Source organism: Helicoverpa zea, chromosome 8 (assembly GCF_022581195.2).
Source record: "Helicoverpa zea isolate HzStark_Cry1AcR chromosome 8, ilHelZeax1.1, whole genome shotgun sequence".
Lineage (NCBI taxonomy): Eukaryota > Metazoa > Arthropoda > Insecta > Lepidoptera > Noctuidae > Helicoverpa > Helicoverpa zea.
The window spans coordinates 8,844,307-8,863,308 of record NC_061459.1 but is presented as its reverse complement, the minus strand read 5'-3'; the positions used below and the strand labels follow the sequence as shown (position 1 = coordinate 8,863,308).

General features: G+C 35.0%; 5 protein-coding genes across 9 annotated transcripts; 2 read left to right on the top strand and 3 right to left on the bottom strand.

Moving 5' to 3' along the window:
• The first annotated feature begins 852 nt into the window (after window positions 1-852).
• Window positions 853-6,997, top strand: LOC124632270 (NADH-cytochrome b5 reductase 2). Of its 3 annotated transcripts, none has more exons than XM_047167043.1 (6): window positions 853-1,008; window positions 2,118-2,346; window positions 3,066-3,184; window positions 4,671-4,875; window positions 5,413-5,607; window positions 6,312-6,997. In XM_047167043.1, exons 1-6 carry the CDS (start codon window positions 979-981, stop codon window positions 6,482-6,484), a joined length of 951 nt encoding a protein of 316 aa, XP_047022999.1. In that variant the 5' UTR covers window positions 853-978; the 3' UTR covers window positions 6,485-6,997. The 3 variants fall into 3 exon arrangements, with proteins under 3 accessions (XP_047022999.1, XP_047023001.1, XP_047022998.1); XM_047167045.1 differs by lacking the exon at window positions 853-1,008 and adding an exon at window positions 1,077-1,190; XM_047167042.1 differs by lacking the exon at window positions 853-1,008 and adding an exon at window positions 1,296-1,623.
• On the bottom strand, window positions 6,599-8,650 carry LOC124632272. Its single transcript, XM_047167047.1, has 4 exons — window positions 7,819-8,650; window positions 7,651-7,728; window positions 7,281-7,434; window positions 6,599-7,183 (listed from the first exon to the last, which is right to left on the bottom strand). The coding sequence occupies exons 1-4, from the start codon at window positions 8,581-8,583 to the stop codon at window positions 7,017-7,019; spliced, it is 1,164 nt and encodes a 387-aa protein (XP_047023003.1). The 5' UTR covers window positions 8,584-8,650; the 3' UTR covers window positions 6,599-7,016.
• LOC124632268 lies at window positions 8,425-13,049 on the top strand. 3 transcript variants are annotated; one of them, XM_047167040.1, is made up of 7 exons: window positions 8,425-8,685; window positions 10,128-10,205; window positions 10,389-10,548; window positions 10,913-11,977; window positions 12,053-12,130; window positions 12,299-12,452; window positions 12,738-13,049. In XM_047167040.1, the coding sequence occupies exons 4-7, from the start codon at window positions 11,147-11,149 to the stop codon at window positions 12,899-12,901; spliced, it is 1,227 nt and encodes a 408-aa protein (XP_047022996.1). In that variant the 5' UTR covers window positions 8,425-8,685; window positions 10,128-10,205; window positions 10,389-10,548; window positions 10,913-11,146; the 3' UTR covers window positions 12,902-13,049. The 3 variants fall into 3 exon arrangements, with proteins under 3 accessions (XP_047022996.1, XP_047022997.1, XP_047022995.1); XM_047167039.1 differs by lacking the exon at window positions 8,425-8,685 and adding an exon at window positions 8,778-10,026; XM_047167041.1 differs by lacking the exons at window positions 10,128-10,205; window positions 10,389-10,548 and having other exon boundaries at window positions 8,425-8,587; window positions 11,801-11,977.
• LOC124632271 lies at window positions 13,046-15,295 on the bottom strand. Its single transcript, XM_047167046.1, has 4 exons — window positions 15,112-15,295; window positions 14,705-14,845; window positions 14,371-14,524; window positions 13,046-14,037 (listed from the first exon to the last, which is right to left on the bottom strand). The coding sequence occupies exons 1-4, from the start codon at window positions 15,158-15,160 to the stop codon at window positions 13,908-13,910; spliced, it is 474 nt and encodes a 157-aa protein (XP_047023002.1). The 5' UTR covers window positions 15,161-15,295; the 3' UTR covers window positions 13,046-13,907.
• A 911-nt stretch (window positions 15,296-16,206) lies between these two features.
• LOC124632436 (protein Ycf2-like) lies at window positions 16,207-18,919 on the bottom strand. The gene has a single exon (XM_047167280.1). The coding sequence runs from the start codon at window positions 17,629-17,631 to the stop codon at window positions 16,507-16,509; it is 1,125 nt and encodes a 374-aa protein (XP_047023236.1). The 5' UTR covers window positions 17,632-18,919; the 3' UTR covers window positions 16,207-16,506.
• Window positions 18,920-19,002: the final 83 nt, after the last annotated feature.

Sequence of the window (19,002 nt, the reverse complement as noted above, 5' to 3'; positions counted from 1 at the left end):
TTTGTTTGGTTGAAATGGATAAACTCGAAAACTACGGGACCGATTTTAAATATTCTTTCACCCTTAGAAAGCTATATTATCTGCGAGTAACATAGGCTATATTTTATCCCGGTGCGGGCAGTAGTTCCCACTGGACGCAGGTGAAACCGCGAGAAAACGGCTAGTTAGTTTATAAAGAAAAGCATCCTTCTGTCTGGGAAGTCGGTTACAAAAGGTCAAATCCACCGCAATTCTGTTTTTTCCTGATTGTCAAGAAGGGTTATGTTTTTACCTGTATTATTGTACCCTGGTTTATCCGACAGTACAGTGTGGTACGTGGTTATAAATATTTTTCAAGTTCTACTTCCAATAAAAAAAAAGCAATCATGTTTCGTCCAAGAACGAAAAATATATATAAATAAAGCAGCAATTGCAACACCGACCGCCGCAATACCAACATAAACATTCGATTTGTCAATTTGACGTAAGACCACTCAAAACGACAAGCAAGACAGCTTGGCGGCAAAATCAAATAGCGTTGTTTATTTTCTAATCGCGTCTTATGTTTATGTTTAATCATTATTTAAACTATTTCAAACTCCAAGAATATGTTTAACTGAATAAGAATTTTCAAAAAAAAATATGTAAGTAACTCAATCAAGCCATACGTCTATTTAAATATTAATTTTAAGCGTATTTTTGATGAACTCTGCATGCATGTAGTTAGCTATTGACTATTTACTGAAATGCCCGTACTATTTTAGGATCTATTGTCATCGCTCAAAACAGCGAAAGGTAACAACTAACAAATCATATAGAAGACAAAAATACATTTCTCACTCACTAGCTTCTAATTGGAATTCTCAGTATTCGCCAGTTACTAGAGCAACACGTGAATCGGAACAAGTGTAGGTATCTACAATATTATGCAATAACTGTATAAAAAAGTGTAGTTCGGGTGTAGTTACTGTGCCGTAGTGTTGTATTTTAGCAGCCAGGATGATAACTTATACAGTTAACTCAAAAATTGTAAGTATGCAAGTGTTATTTACATTTTGAGGTTATGATTATTACAAGATTTGTTATTTCTTCAATGATTCTTATCTTCTTAAATTGATATGGATTGATAGTGGCATTCGCTGGTAAACGTTTTACCAACATGATTATTCTTGTGTTAGCAGCTGTGAAAGAACATGAGTGATACTAGTTTGGTTAGTAGGTACATTACAATGCTTTTTGGTGCGTGTCATGTTTCCCTGTGTGTGTGTCAATAAGATAGTAATTTACGCCTATCATTTCATTGTTAAATCAGTCAATCAATCAGCAGTCAGCACAAAAGTCGTATTGCCAACCGCGCATGTGAATAATTTGTTTTTTCACTGCATCTGATAGAGAGTTCAAGGTCGAGTGTACGATCAGTCGGAGTTGCTCATTTCCTATAAACTTGCTTTTCATAACGTTGACCTTAAACAGTTGCTATTTACCCTCTACGATATGGTCGTGCGCATATCAAAGTTACCGTGTTGCTAGTTTTAATAAGTTCAACGATACTCTGTGTTTTCGTGTATATTATTCGTTAATATTTAAGTAGTGAAAATGAGTAACGTAGAAGTGGCTGTGGATGATGCGTTTGGAATCCTTACAGTATGTATTCATTAAATATACCCACAGTCAGTTTACATGCAATTTGGTAGATTGAACTGTTATCTGAAGTACCTTTTGGTATTAAAGTAACAAAACTTGTGATAAAATATTCATACTGACATTAGTTTCTATGTTTATGTATGAGATAATTAATAATATGACTTTCAAATAAGTCTGAATTAAAATGTGTTTAAATATCCACAAACTTTTTATCTGTAGCTTCTTCATACATTTTGACTTTTTGTGAACATATCATTAAATCTGAGTAAATCAAGTTTTTTCACAACATTAAGTCCAAGGTTCAAGTCCAAAAGTTAATATTGTTACAATCTAAGTGTCACCAACATAAAGCATCCAAAAGTTCACAATACAACATCGACTACAATACATATACTTACCTTAATTTTATTATGTATTCAGAACAATTGTTTAGGAAACAACAATTGAATTGTCTAAGTACATGAGAACTTTAGTAATAAGACCTTCTTTCTCAGGTTTTGCCCATAGTGGTTGGCGTTAGTGCCGCAGTGGTACTGGTGTCTGTCATAGCCAACTGCTTCTGGGGCAAGAAAGACAAGAAAGCAGCTCCTAAGAAAAGTTCACAACTAATAACATTAGTGGACCCTAATGTTAAGTATGCTCTCCCACTCATAGAGAGAGAAGAGATCAGTCATGACACAAGGAGGTTCCGATTTGGACTGCCTTCATCGGAGCATGTTTTGGGTAAGTGGATATTTTTTATGTAAGAAGGTACTTATTTTTTTTAATAAGTACTTGTTTTTGCTTGCAAAGCCTACTCATCTCAAGACTCTTTGAGATGAGTGCTATGACTGATAACAATATTTTTGGGTTTTCTTAAATAATGATGCAATCCACTTGACATGAATTATTGTTTCCCTTTTCTTACTTTTCATGGATATAGATTGTTCATACTATGTATTAATATTTCACATAGGTTTTCATTTTTAAATATTTAATAATAATTTTAAAAAATGTTCTGGTGTAAACTGCTTAACTCCTACATTTAGTTTCTACATCTTTAGTAATTATCATCATGAGTGCTCCAGTTAGATGCTCGTGCAGATACCTACGTACCAATCTCATCACCATCATGACTGTCCAGATTTGAATACATAACACCAACGTAATCAACAAACAAATTATGTCTAATCATGCCATCAGAATTGATAACCAGTTAAGCAATTATTTATCAATTTAAATACTTAATTAATAGTTCTATTGTTTTATCTTTTCAAATATTTTAGCCTTCATAAGAATTCAGATGCCTAAATATTTTATTTGTTTTCATGGTCCTAATTACATGTTTATGCCAAAAGACCAGAAATGGATGTCAATTATATCCATGACCAAATATTGGAATATGTTCCCAAGCTAGTCTATTCTGGTTATATGGTTTTGAAAATTGTGTATTTTTCTTCCAGGCTTGCCCATCGGCCAGCACATTCACTTGTCGGCAAAGATTGATGATGATCTCGTCATCAGATCTTACACCCCCGTCTCAAGCGACGAAGAGAAGGGATATGTCGAACTTGTTATTAAGGTAAGACTAATACAAATTAAATCTTATACTGCTATACTTAATATCCCACAATCATGGTGATGGGATCAGCTTTCATGGTTTTTCTCCTTCGCTTTGCTGTATCTGTGACATTTGTATTGGATACCTGGCCTGGCATTCTATCATGCGAGTATTGTATAATAAAAATTAAATATCTAAAATACCTATCTATAGTATACCTCATTATTTAGTAGATAGCAACAACTAATCAGACACGTAAACAAACTTATCTGATTAAACACACTTTTTCTGCTATCTTAAGATAATTTTCAGAATTTAAGATTAAATAACAGAAATAATTTTGTAGCTATGAACTCATACTAGATTCCACAAAGAAACAGGTTTTTAGTTGCAATCAGTAAGACTGGAAGCCAACCCTAACATACTCGAGAAAAGACTATAGTCTGTTTTTTAATCTCGTAGACTAAATTGACACTTGCAAAATGTCAAACTTTCTAATAATTTTGCTAGCTCTGTGGTGCAGTGTCGTACTTACGATACCGGTTCGTTGAATCGTAACTTTTTACAATAAGTCATCCTGAAATAATGGGCTTATCCTTGATGATTACGCATGGCTTTGCGTGGTCAGATATCCCTGGCAGTTTGTAGCACGTCGTACAGCCATGTGTACGTACGTGAATTTTAAATATAAAACTTTGAATGAATATTAAATTCGTTTATTATAGATAAAAAGTTACGATTCAACGAACCGGTATCGTAAGTACAACACTGCACCACAGAGCTAGCAAAATTATTAGAAAGTTTGACATTTTGCAAGTGTCAATTTAGTCTACGAGATTAAAAAACAGACTATAGGCAGATGATAAATTCATACCTACTGTATTCCATCTTGAATTCTAATTCGACAAGGCCCTGCTGACCGATCAAGGTTCAATTATGCTAGCTACGATTATTTAGTCGAAGTTTTGTCTATAATATGTCTTTACAATTAACTTCTAGTATCAAGCTCAGAGCCAGCTCGCCTCTTGTGGGCCACAGGTATCAGCTGCAGCAGACCCATAACATAATATAAGCTTAACTTTTTCCCACTAGCAGAAGAGGAATGAATAAAGCATTAACATAACACCATTGTGAGTTACTTTGAACTTAAGAGCATAATTATCTACGTGTAGTGTTACCTCACCACTATGTGATTGACTTAGATTGTCGTCTGTCCAAAGTTCACAGACTAAAATCTAACCACAAAGAACCTCTTTAATGTAATACGAATGACATTGAAACTTTTTAGTTCCGGTAAATTATATGGGAGTTAAAATACTTCGTCTCGCAAGTGCTAAAGTCTCAAAACAAAAGCAATTAGCGTTAATGATAATCAAACAATAGATACAATAGTAATTACTTTAACTACGATAAAGTTAAGAGCCTGAATACCATCCAGCTAACATTTAAATGAGTCCTAATTTTCAGATTATGACAGGTTTTTAAACTGGATTATATTTTATTTCAGGTATACTTCAAAAATGTCCACCCTAAATTCCCCGACGGTGGCAAGATGTCTCAACACTTGAACAGCCTGAAAATAAATGACACAATTGATGTCCGAGGACCCTCAGGCAGACTGCAGTATGCAGGCAACGGCCTCTTCCTCATCAAGAAAATGAGGAAAGACCCACCCGTAGAATTGCGGGCGAAAAAACTCAACATGATCGCAGGTACCGTTTAATCTTCAACGATATGCAATTGACGATAAGAAGACGTGTCGTTCTTACGTCACTGAACTCTTATCAGTTAAACACAATGTCATTGAAAGACCGCGTATTCAGAATAAATCATTATGATATAACTTTTTTTCATATTAGTTTTAAAAACGTTTTGTATTTGCGAATCTGAGTCCCAGACGAGGTGAAAGGTGTCGCAATATGACTGCTTAATATAACTCCATAAATCTCAAATAATCCCACTATAAAGCGACGGCTTAATCGTGGGCAATTATTCAACTGCTATTACCTACGCTCTAATGAAATCGACCGTAATGAAAGCCGAATTTAATCCAGCCAATCGACTGTAATGTTACAATAATGGACCAAAAATTATTATATTAAATATTTATTCATGAAGACAAATGACTTTGATACTCCAATTATATACATGGTGTCGCTGTAATAAAATGACGGCTTACTCATGCTTCAAAATGTTAAATGTTTAAAATTAATTGTTATTAGTTATTAATCGCAGTTTTGCCTCAACAGGTGGTACTGGCATCGCGCCAATGCTACAGCTCATCAGACATATATGCAAAGATGCGAGTGACCCCACAGAAATGCGACTGTTGTTTGCCAACCAGACTGAAGAAGACATCTTGTTGAGAAACGAACTGGAAAAGTACCAAGCTGAACATCCCGAACAATTCAAGCTGTGGTATACTCTTGACAGGCCCAATGAAGGTGAGATATGATGAAATGACTCTTTATTTTACGTACAATCTTACTGCCTAAACGTAAAAACCCTTTAGGTTGTCTAAAGTCTGCTGATAAGATTAATCATGTTATTGTTCTTATAAACAATCAAATGATTTAGAGTACATATTTCATCAGAAAACATTATTCGACTATAATAATTGCTTTACTATAAACCTATAACAACAATGTTTTGCCATAATAATTAGTCAGATGACGTGTTTTCGACTGAAAAAACCTGTTGCTAATAGCGACAAAAATATTAGCATAATATGCCTACTCTTCGTGAACTCGACATATTTTAAGAGCATCATGATGATTCTTAAGTTTTAAAACTTGTTTAGATTTAATCATTATTTACTTGGGTCTTTATTAAATAACAGATAATACATGATATTTGGTGATTGGTGATTAGCGTGCTTTCCGATGCACGGGTGAATGTGCATCGGAGAGCACGTTAATGTCGGTCCTGCGCCTGATCTCTCTCCGGTCGTATCGGATTGCCGTCCCATCGATTATTATGAGAGTGAAGGACATGCACTCACTATGAGTGCACCTGTTTCTACGCAAATGCTTTTGCGCACTATAATATGTCCTGCGCAGCTGGCTGATCTTTTTATATAAAATCGGCCTTGGACGCATTATAATACACGTTATAAAAAAAAAATTTACATACTACCTCTCATTTACAGGATGGAAATACAGCGTCGGTTTCATCAACGATGAAATGATCAAGGAGCACTTATTCGCACCAGGAGACGATGTTTTAGTGCTAATGTGTGGACCTCCCCCAATGATCAACTTCGCTTGCAACCCCGCCCTTGAGAAACTCGGCTATCCTGAATCACAACGTTTCGCATACTAAATAGAAAAATTGTGAATAGAATAGTTTTGGTGTGGAATGTTAACGCCATGTTAGTATATTGTCATTTCTATTTCTTAAATTAGTAGTTTCAGCTTTGTAGTTTGAATTTAATTGGATTTAAAAGTAGTTCAGAAAAGTAGACTGAATTTTAGTGCCTTATGTTTTCTCAAGGCTTGCATTTTTATCGAGGTTAACTGCCGATCTTTTTCCATATATTTTTATTGTATTTGTTGAACAAGAATATGAACTAATTCGCCAGATAAGACCTCATAATGTGATCAAAAATACTTTCGTGATATACATATCTACTGGATATTCTTACCCTAAAATATTAATCCGACAGAAATGTTCTGCGAACATTATATTATATATTTATTTATAAATAATATATTTTTTACAACTTGTTATACATTCTATGTGAGAATTATGTATCTAGTGCTTGGTTGTTGATGTAATTATTTACAAGTACATTTTAACGACTGTAGTAAGTCATTAAATATTGTTACTTTATAACTAGCGTTTATTTTTGCCATTACACTTGCATAGTGAATTGTATCAAGATCGCAAGATTTGTAGTAATTAAGCCTATTATAGTTAGCGGCAGTGTTTTATTCAGTATGAAAATACCAAAGACTGAGAAAGATGGTTGATAGAAGTCTATCGTCTTGAGTATTTCATTGGCTCCCTTCCAAATAGGACCTGAAAAAATATATAAAACAAAGAAAATCTTTAAGCGTCTACTCGAATACCATAGACTTATAAAAATGGGGCCAATAATGAGCAGAATATAAAATACCTTCAAATCGGCGAGACATCGCGTGAATACAGTAAAGCTTCGTTTTCCTTACTTGTTTGATGAAATAGTCGCTGACTAACGCCACCATCGTCAATAGTGCCAAGTAAAATACGCACAATAGACTAACCGTTATTATCATAACCAACGATAGAGGCTGAAAAAGAAAAAAAACTGCTTTTACATAAATTAACATTAGCTTCTGCCAGTGGTTTCACAACGTTCCCGAGGGAACTACCTCCCGTGCCTGGGTAAAAAGTAGCCCGTTCTAATATAAAGCAATATATTACTGCCAAGTTTCATCCAAATCTATCAAGTGGTTTTTGAACGAACATCTGTAATAAGAATAGATAAAAACTAGACAAAAACTTACCTTGGTACAGAATCCAACTACCACGGTGAGCATTACCAATAGTGTCCAAATAAATACAGTAGTTGCAATGTTGAGGACCTTAAAAAATTACACTTGATGAGAAACAAAGCCCTCCACTATCCTCGAACTTTAATAATAATTTTCGCTCGAGTAGTACACACTACTTACCGGAAAACTGAAAACCTGCGTAATATGTTGGTACATCTTCAATATCTCCTTCATGCATATCAGAAAATTTCCCAAATCTATATTTGCATCCTTAACATCTGAATTAATAAGTAAATGTTCATCGACTGCGATAGCTGCACGGGTGTTGTTGTAATAACCCTTGATTTTTAAATTATGATGTGCAATTTTGTTCAGGAATTTTAGTCGTATAGCAAGGTAAACAATCAAACTTGCAGCTAGAACTAATTCCATATACACATTTAGCAGACCTATTCCTGCAAAGAACGCCAAAATAGGATACTCAACGGTGTACCAAATATGAACCAGAAATCCACATTCAAACGACGTTATAATGAACACTAGGACGACTACGTTCCAATAATATTGTTGTTCATTATATCTTTTAAATTGTTTCAACCTTAAGATATTGTCGACTTTTTGTAGATTTTGACACAACTTCACTGACGATTCTACGTCAAGAAATCTTGCAAAAATCGTATGGGATAGGTATGAAACGTTTTGCACCACAATCCCGATAGCGTAGCAGACGTAGATTGTCGTATCTTCGTGGTAATAAGTCAAGTAGTAATACAACTGTATGTAAGAAAAAGATAATGTTACTACGAAGATGCAGCACAATGCGTAAAGTTTCTGGTAGCGAGTCGATGGTGCAATCATATTGTTTTTAATTTTTAATCTTGAAGATCCCAAAAACAGTAACACGTTGTGAATAGGGGCAAAACATTTTAATAACTCTGTGTTCATCTTAGTAAGTGCTGTTATGAAAATTTGATTTTTGAAATACTGCTGTCTAAGTATTAACACGAGCGGCGAGGAGGTATCGCGGCTAAAAATATTATGCCGTAGGTAAGACAGGAATAACATTATAATATAAAAGAATAACATTTTCCAACTGCTAATACATATTATGATAAATTATATAGAAAGTATTAAATATGTTATTACATGGTGAAATTGCTCTGGCATCGAAATTATACAAAATTACGAGCTATTGTGAAATACTAATAATTTCATTAACATAATGCGGAAATGTAGGGAAGTACTGTTTATGTAAGTACTCGACCATTATTAGAATGATTCTCAAAATGTCAGATACTTTAATTAATCACAAAGGAAATCATTTAATTGACTGTAGGTAACCATTAATATTTTCTCAAGGGAGTCGTTATTGAATAAAAACTCCCTTGCTTTTCAATTTTAGAGTTACGTACTTCAAAAAGAAAAACGAAACACTCGGAAATGAATCAAAACTCGGTACATTATTTAAAATGATCCCATGTACAGAACCCTGTTTGGGCGACTAGCACTTTCCAGTTTTTTGATTTCCAAATCTGTTGTCAGTGAGGTCTCCAAATTATTTTCACTTCGAAAATTGAATTGTACCAAGCCGACATGGCAAAAAATATTGAAGAGCTCTCCGAAGATTTGTTTACAGATGACTTTGTTCGAATATTTCAACCAATATTGTTTGTGTTGCGGGCCCTTGGTCTAGCCCGTGTTAGTATCAAATACAGGTATCCTACAGGCACATCGAAGTGGTACCTTTTGTATAGCAACGTTTTCTGGCTACTAAATGCATTGTCCGCCGTATATTTCTTCTTTCACTGCGGTGAGAGTTTTGACTCTAAATATGCAGACTCTACATTAAAATTTGGTGTTCTAAACAGCGGCATTAACGGCATACTTGTAGTGTTCCGAAATAATCTTGAACGGAACAACAAATTCGGTGCAATGTATGTAAAGTTACAGAAGATCGAAAGGTATCTAAATATGGAAGATACTAAAAGTATAAACAAGCAACTAAGAAGCCAATCTACTATCGTTATGGTGGTCGCTTTTTTCCTAACTATATTTTGGATTGTGTTGTTCAAATATTTATTTATGAAGAGCATGTGCATACCGTTAATCGTGAATGTTGTAACTAGTATAGGGTTGCAAACTGAGATGGCACAGATATATTTCATCATCAAATTCATTATAACGAGAGTAAATTACATAAACGACATATTGAGGCAAGTGACGCTACTCTCAATAGAACCGTTGACTAAACCAATGAATGATGGAATCTTGTTCGTTGTGTCGAACACACTAGAACATCAGGAAGGTGAAGTTCCAGGCGAATTGGTTTCCGGCATGCATTGCATTTTTGAAGCATTGTCAGATTTTACAGGACTTTTTCAATTTTCGGTAAGTATAAGGCAGGATAAGAATTGTGATTTTTTGTCGTTTCCTTAGGCCCACAAAAGAACTTGAATAGTTCTAATTAAAAAAAATATTTTTATCAACAGCTATTCTATTTCGTCTGCCAAATCTTAGCGTGGAACTTGGTAACCATACAATACTTAGTGACATCGATGAAAGAACAGGTAAGTCGGTCAAAATTATTCAAATTCCTACCAAGTCATGATTGCCATTCCACATCCTTTGCTATTTTATATTAGAAACTAATTGTACTGGAGGCTTATGTTCAGCAGTGTATATCTTCTTTACCTATGCCTTATTCTAATGATGATAAGGATTACTAAATATTTTTTGTATGACTAACCCAGGGAGCAGCGGACACCGATTTGTTATTGTGCGTGATGCCAATCTTAGTGGCTTTTCAGTTTATAATTTTGACGTTGTGCCTCAAAGCTCAAGACTTATCGACGAAATTAGAGGAAGCAAGGAAACTTTGTATCGACATCATTTCATCACCTCTAATTAACGGTATGTGATTTATTTACGTTTATGTACTTCATTTATGAAAAGCTATTAAGGTGATGGGAACTATTTGATTATTTTAATTGCCTCTGTTAAGTCCTTTTAGCTAAAATACCCTAAAAAAAGTTGTTAATTTTGTCTGTTTCTTAGTAGTTTCGTAGTAATTGGTGCTTATGTGATTTGCTTCTGAGGAGCCAGGTCCATGTTTATATTGCCCCTTACTACTTTTTTTCATTAAGTTCTGCTGCCTGAAAACATGCTTCTACTAACTATTGCTCCAATACTGCGTCTAGGGCACTTTTCATCTCACATAATCCGATGAAACCTAAAACGCACCCTAAAATAAATTACCTACTTACTTTCTCGACAGGCAAATCCAGAGAACATGCTAAGCAACTCATATTGTTGGTGGAAGGAAGAAGCAGCGTGTCCATTTACAACATTTGTACTTTCGGCACCCGCCTGCCCCTACATCTACTTGCAATCACTGCTAGTTATACTGTCGTTCTATTGCAACTTGCTCTGCTTTAAATACAAAAATAACGCACACGCATATTAAAAACATAATTTAAAATAAGTTAAGTGTTATGTTAAATCTGCAGTCATGAAAAATCAGAAAGAAAATATTAAAATTGAATATCTTTCAAAAGATATTCTTGACGAAGAATTTATGAAATCCTTCAACCTTCTGTACTATACGCAGAGATTGATAGGATCGACCCGCGTTCAAATTAAACATCGATTTGTGACAATGCCATCGTTTTTACAAAAATGCCATACTTTAATAAGTGTGATCTTACTGTTAGGATTAGACTATCTTGTTATACAGAAATATGATAAAATCCTGTTTGATCGCGAAACTATCTACTATTGGAGCATATGCGTAACGGGATTACAGACCATAACATTCTTATGCAATATAATTAATGTGCGTTTTATGAACGAAGATGCTAATGTTGAATTGTTAGTCAATCTGCAGCAAATAGATAGGCGTATGAATATAAATCGTAACAAAAGTATCACAACTCTATTAGTAAAGACAAATGTTATATCTCTCGTTGTGGTTCTGATAATGTTCATTACCCTTCTTGGCGTGGCTAGTGCAAAAGGAACTGCCGCATTTTGGCCTTATATAGGAATTGCTTATTCCCAATTCAGTTTCGTCATAGAACTGATTAGCTGCTCAAATATGTTTATGTACTTCTATATACGTGCACGTTTCATAAATTCGATTATTAAAAATTATATCGACCAAAAGGGGACGCAAGAGATTTTGTATTCAAAAGAGCGTTTTTTATCTTCATATTTTACTTCGAAAGTATTCATGAGACGCTTGGCTGCTGGCTCTCATAATTTCGTATCAAGCGATACAGATGTATATTTGAAACAATTACTAGAGGGTTTTTTCAAGTTTCAAGATATTTACAAATTTCAAGTAAGTGCAACATTAAATGTATAGACACATTTAATGCTGTAAAATCATCTTAATTAACTGAACTGTATTTTACAGGTCTTTATGTTTTGCTGTAAGCTGGTCGCTTCAGCTCTTTTAACATTCGAATTCCTATTGTATGCTGTACAAAACGATGTAAGTAGAAAACCTCATTAACTATTTTTTTTTATAGCGCCATTATACTGAGAGTTGAGATAAAAGAAGCGGTTTGACGAAAAGGGCTGACGCCCTATACTTTTAAGTATTACAAAAATACTAGATAAGTTTCATCGATTGTGAAAAATATTATATTCTCGTTTTCAGACAGTTGGTCTCTGGGACAGCCTGACGCCGTCGTTTTTCACAGTGATTGACTTAGTAATGGCGATTTTGCTTGGCGTCCGATGTGAAGTGTTCATAAGAGAGGTGAAGGAAACTAAGCGGCTGGTGATTACCGTCATGTCGAGACACTATGATGGTAATTATGTAATTTCAAGTTTTCTGTTAAATTATGTTGTCTTATCCACAGTGGATTAGTGATTACAATAGTGCAAAACTTGAAAAATATATGATAAGATATGATACACGTACAGAGAACTCTCTTACGTTGAATAGGGATAGCTTTCTTTCCGTATCAAAGGCTCCGCCGTACCTACATACTACGTAAATTAATCCCATTACTTCTACATCTTACCCCATCAGTGGTGGGGACCAATCTTGTAACAACATTTCAAGACTTTCTATGCTTTCATCTTAATTTCAGGACGATTAAGAGAGAAATCCAAGAGAATGTTGAAACTAGTAGAAGAAACTCCACCTCACTTCTCTGTTTACGACATGTGGCAATTGGACGCGAACGTTTTGTTGCAGATGTTCATGCTAGTGACCGGTCTTATTGTCACGCAAATGCAGTTCGCGTTTTTGTAAAATAATATCTGCTGCCAGCAGTTTCGTCCATTTCCTGAGGGAACTACTTCCCGTACTCAGATAAAAAGTAGTCTATATTCTGATGTCTACGTTAGTGTGCAGATTAAGATACAAAAAGAAGTCTAGAAAATAAAAAACTTCACATTAATTTTACAATTGTTTTATTGGTGGCCTTAAATCATTGTTATTAACAACCCATATCTGTTACAAAATGTACACAATCCTGCTACAAAATGTACAAATTAATTATATATGTCATTACAATAAAAATAGAAATCCTTTGATAAAAACTATTGTGTACAAAACTACAGTCTTATGTAAAAGAACAATGTTCAATGAGGCACTTATATCTTATTTAATAAGCCTACATGCTAACAATATGTATAATAACTGTTGGACGGAATTATTTAGATATTAGTTCACATTACACTGGAATGTTCTTATAATGCACTCTGTCACAGGTCTATCAAATTCACTCACATATTAAAAATCCTTTGGGTCGGAATTCTTTTCATAATTATGATATCGCTTTAAACATGAATAAATATACTTGTAAAGTCATAGGTATCAAAGAATGTGATGAGTTTGCTCTTTGGAATAAACTGAAATGTTTTACATATATTGGAATATAACAGTGATACATACATACTTTGTACAAAAAAAAAAGTACATTACCTTATTTCCATGTCTTATTCCGAGTACATTATCATTTGTCAACTTTACCTACTTATAGTAGTTACTCAGCTTTAACTACTGCAAAGCTTGCTGCTTTAGTTAGAACCTATATGTTTCCTATGAATTAATTTAAACATAACTGTCACAGTTTCTAAGATTCAAGAAGATAGAGAGATTCATATAAAGTTAGTTATAATGCACTTCTACATTATTGCAGCTGCATGTCAAGTTATTGCGTTTTAAATAATCACAAATAATATTCTATTTCACTTACTCAGTACTACAGATAAATGTTTTTGGTGAACCGTCAATCATTGATAATAACTGAACATCAGAACATTTTCATGAATAGAAACACAATGCATGCTGGGATCAGTAATGCCATTGTTGTCACACTTGATGCACCATTACATCTGTGGTCGAGGAAGCAGAAACACCATACAGTTTCATCATACCAGTCCCTGAAACAAATGAAAATGATCGGAATTTGCAAACGGATATCTGATTTTAAGCAATCTTGTTAACAATGTAAGAATATAAAGAACTAAATATATAAATTGGTTTTGCACTGGTCAAGTCATATTTTGTAAAGGCTAAATTATTTTTTATTTTTGTAGTGTTACAATCCCTTTTTGTTATTTGTTAGGAATGTCAATAATACAAAATATCTCAAAAGATAATATTTGTTCTGAACTGTCCCAGCCCTTTGGAATGAAAGCTCTAACTTGCTTCTAGAAGTATAGATTATTATTATATGACATTTATTAAGTATATTAGAATTTGACTGAAATTACCTTTTGATATCAAGTTCTTTTATGGAATTATTGACATAGTTTGCTAGATTCACATCCCTCGCAGCTGGGCGGCAACCTTCATAGGTGTCTGCAGGAATATCAGTTCTGAAAGCCCTGAAGTTGCTCAAACAATCCCTTGTTATCACTTCTTGTGCTGAAAAGTTAATAATTTCTAATCAGAATAAATACAATAATACCTAGATGTCAAAGTATTTTTTTATACATAACCAAATCTGGACCTACTAAGGTCTTACTTGATAAGTTAATTAATGAGTTTTAGATATTACTCTGTGTATAATTTATATCTCTATCATAACTATAAACATTTATATACCTCCTTTCCTTTCAATAAGTTTGACACAAATATCCTCGGCATCGGGGCATGGGTTGCCAAGGTAGCCTACACCTCGCCAGTTGAATGGTTCCATACACCCAGGGGTTGCAGCAGTACATTGATAGCACCATAGTGCTAAACCTGATGAGCAAAAGTTTTTGAATATCAATACCTTGTGTAAGTAGTACCCGAGTACACAAATGAGCTTTATATTATTATCGCTATAACTTGGAAACGCAATTCCAGACATTTATAACTTTATGTTTTTAATACAATACATAAAAATATAACAACGAGCCGGTACCTATTTTTTACAATACGAACCAATCACAAAGTAGTAGTGTTCAAAATTCGTTGTCAAACCACACCCAATACTTATATAGTTGTATATATTTTTTTATACTTACAATCACTTAAACAGTATCCAAAGATTAAAAACAAGATTAAATGTTTCATTTTGATCGAGTCTTAAATACAAATCACTTTAATTTCAGAGATAGCGTGATTTATAAACTGATAAAAACACAAACATAAAATTCGCCCCTAACCTTCAGCCTTAACTGACTTTACTCTTTGCTGACTTTAGTGTACAACTGTCATCATTGATTGTCATTCATTGTTTATGTCAGGTCGTCATGTTAGTGTTGCTGTACTCACGGCACAAATTCTTGGAATGGGAGTTCTGGGAACAACAACCCAGTGTCCTACTAGAGACATTACCACTCCGCTCTAAATGGCTCTAACATTTTGAGAATTTAATATAAATGTTGAAGAACTTATATATCGCGCTACTAGGCAGTACGCTAACCATCGCATCGCGATCGCCATTTCAAAATGTTCGCCTAGCGCTAGCGCGATGCCCTCTATAGTCTGTGGTATGGTGAGATGATTGATGAAATATACGTTTCGTTATATGTACGTTCGTGAGCCCTGCTGTGACCGGCTAGACCTAGGCCGAGTTTAGAAGACCAGGTCGCAAACGCTGCAGTACAACTGACCCACATTATTGAGAGTCTTTTGAATGATAGGATGTTCCGTTCCTTGTAATCTATCATGTTCAGCACCATCTAGCCAGCAGGGGCCCGATTCTCCTAAGTTAATAATGTCAAAATCGAATAGAAATCGAATCGGAATATGATCGCAATAGCAGTTTTAACCATATCGGGCATTCTGCTTCTAATAAGAGACCAATTGTATTCGATTGACATTTGATTGGTGTGCGATTGGTCTGCTATTTCGGTGATTTTGGTCTATACGGTAGTTTGCTGTACAATCATTTTGCAATCGTAAATCATTTGCAGACAAAATGATTCATTATTGAATGACAGAAAAGGATAAAAACGTTTATTTCAAAGAAAAAATAGCGGAATGCCACATACGCTTCAATCGTAATCGAGTCGGGATTGGATCTCAGTCGAATCGAGTCGATCGTGAATCGTATGTCGCTTAAGTAAAATTAGGAGAATCGGGCCCCTGTTAGGAAAGAAAATAAAAAACACTTATTTATGGTTGAAATCGTGTTTTTTTACCAGAATCTACTTTGCGATCCAATTTTGAGTATTTTCTAACATTAACTTTCCGCTTTCAACTCATTTATGATTTACTAGCTGCTTCTTACGGTCAATCGGTCAGTCATGAAACTGCACCCAATCGGACAGCGTAAAGTGCCGTTTGCATATTATCATACTTTTCAGATTTTAATGACTTGCTTCAAATAAATTGAAAAAAAATTACAAATTATAACACTTTATTGATATTTTAAGTTTGATTGATTGTTTTAATAAGGGATTTCTCTGTGCGTCTCAATCGTCTTCTTCATCATCGTCTGGAACCGCCACCGGGGCTTCCTCAGTTCTCTCCCCTCCTATGTCCTCCGTGGGAGGGTACACAGCCGCTCTTAGTAGTTGCAAGTCTTCTTTATTTAGATCAATGCACATTGTTCCAACAACATCTTCTATACCAATCGTACCGTCATTGCTCATATCGACCTCTTTAATGAGATTATCCAACTGTCGTGCACCCATTTTGCTACCCTGTTTTGACAAAATTTCTTTTAAATATTCTCGGTCAATGATACCTGTTTTTTCTGGGTCGAAAAATTGTAACGCAGAACGAATTTCTTCTTCTATGGGGAAATCCCTTTGACGTATTGTTACCATTTTGAGAAACTGATCATAAAATATATGTCCCTTTGCATGTGGCGGTCGACAACAATATGCTACCAGTTCCTGTAATTGTTCTACTGTGTAAGTCATAAGAAGTAAACTTTTTAGCATGTAAACGAGCTCTTTCTCAGTAATGAAGCCATCCAAATCTGCATACGCCGGAGTGTAATTCTGGTAGATTTCCCACAGCTGTTCGACCTCAGCTAATTGATCTGGACGTAATGAAAAAGGTGCTTTTAAAGCTTCCTTTGAATCGCTAAAGCCGTAAGGTGCAGCAGGATCCGGAGGAGGTTCTTCAACATACTGTTGCTCTTCTTCGACTTCTTCTTCAGGTACAAAGGCAAGGTCCTCAGTTTCTTCTGCTTCTACTTGTTCACCCAAACCCTCCTCCTCCTCCCCTTCGACTTTCTCTTTTTCTTCTCCTTCGACTTTCTCTTGTTCTTCTCCTTCGACATGTTCACCCTCAACCTGTTCTCCTTCTACAGCTTCACCTTCAACAAATTCCCCTTCGACATGTTCACCCTCCAACCCTTCGCCTTCTACATGCTCTCCATCTACTTCTTCTGTTGCGGTAGCTTCACCTGTTTCACCTCCCTCGACGCCCTCGACTACCTCACCACCTTCAACCGCTTCAACTCCTTCTTGATTTTCACCAACTTCACCTGTTTCTCCTTTGTCAGGCTCTTCAGGTGGTTTACTTTCATCAGTATCTCCTGTTGCTGTAGGTGCCTCTGCACTTTCTGGATTTGCTGCAGTTTCCATGTTGCTTTCTTCTACTATATTTTACTAGTTTTTTTTTTACAAAGAATTTCGAAGATGGGTTTGTAACTTAGTCTAAATTATACCAAAAACTTATCACCGCATCGAGGTTTACTGAATTTTGTACGGAGTACAACAATTAAATTATCAGTTATTTTGTCATATAAACTGAGACTTTCTAATGATATGTAGTCCAAAACGTCTATGAAATCATCAAACAATTCATTGCGTATATTATGTATGAAACTAAACATTGATGAAAATAATAAAAATAACACTTTACGTCAAGGCTTATCTGACATCATGATTTTTGGTGTTCGTTTAATTTCTTCACAACAAAGGTCTTAATGAATTTGAGGTGCTATATTAAAACTAATTAACATTGAACCTATTTGAGCATCGATATATCTACGATAAAAAATTGATATAAATATAGAAACCTAACACTTACCTGTACATAACATACCTACCTGTTTATTAATATATTGATAGGGTATTTTAAGGGCCAACTTGATAGAACGGCGAAGACAACAAAAATTAGGTAAACCTAAAATATTATCTCGTACGAATTCTACTAATATTATAAAAGTGAAGGTTTGTGAGAATGTATGTTTGTTATTCTTCCACGCTAAAACGACTGGACAGATTTGGTTGAAGTTTGATATCCCAAGACACACAAGACAAGACAAGTGATACCCTAGATTCACACATAGGCTACTATTTATCAACACACCATACGGACGAAGCCGCGAGCAGAAGCTAGTACGAAATACCTAATTTATGCTTCAATTTATTTAATTCAAGATGATACATAACGAACTGAGTCCAGTAGATACCTGCCCAGTGTATGTGTGTAGATAGGTAGATACTTTAATAAAATATATTTTCTCCGGACAAAAGACATCGTTAGATTAGGTTGATTACCTAGGTACCTACCAAAATATAACTACAAGTAAACACGTTCATTGATGATTCTATCTGCCTAGTTGTAGACCATAATATTTCTGCAGACATAAGTAGCAAGTATTTAGAATACTTCTGTATTTTATGTTACGTAAGAAATACCTAGTAAGCTATTCATTCTTAGTCACATGAGTAAGAAAATTAGTGCCATCCGCCGACATAATATCGAAACGACTTTTCCGCGTCCATCTCTACTCTAGTCACGCGGCCTAGTGCACTAATGCATTTTCTGATGACTTTCTGCGATAATATGGACCAGTAAAGCATGACCTGTATCGCGCCTTTCACTCCTCACGGCAAGGTAGACTAGGAGACAGTTCAGCGGTCAGTAAAAGCCTGTAGTAGGCTGCGTCTTAGTGCACAAAATTCTAACCTTCCACGGCCATTGCTTTCATAAGGCGCATTACGTGC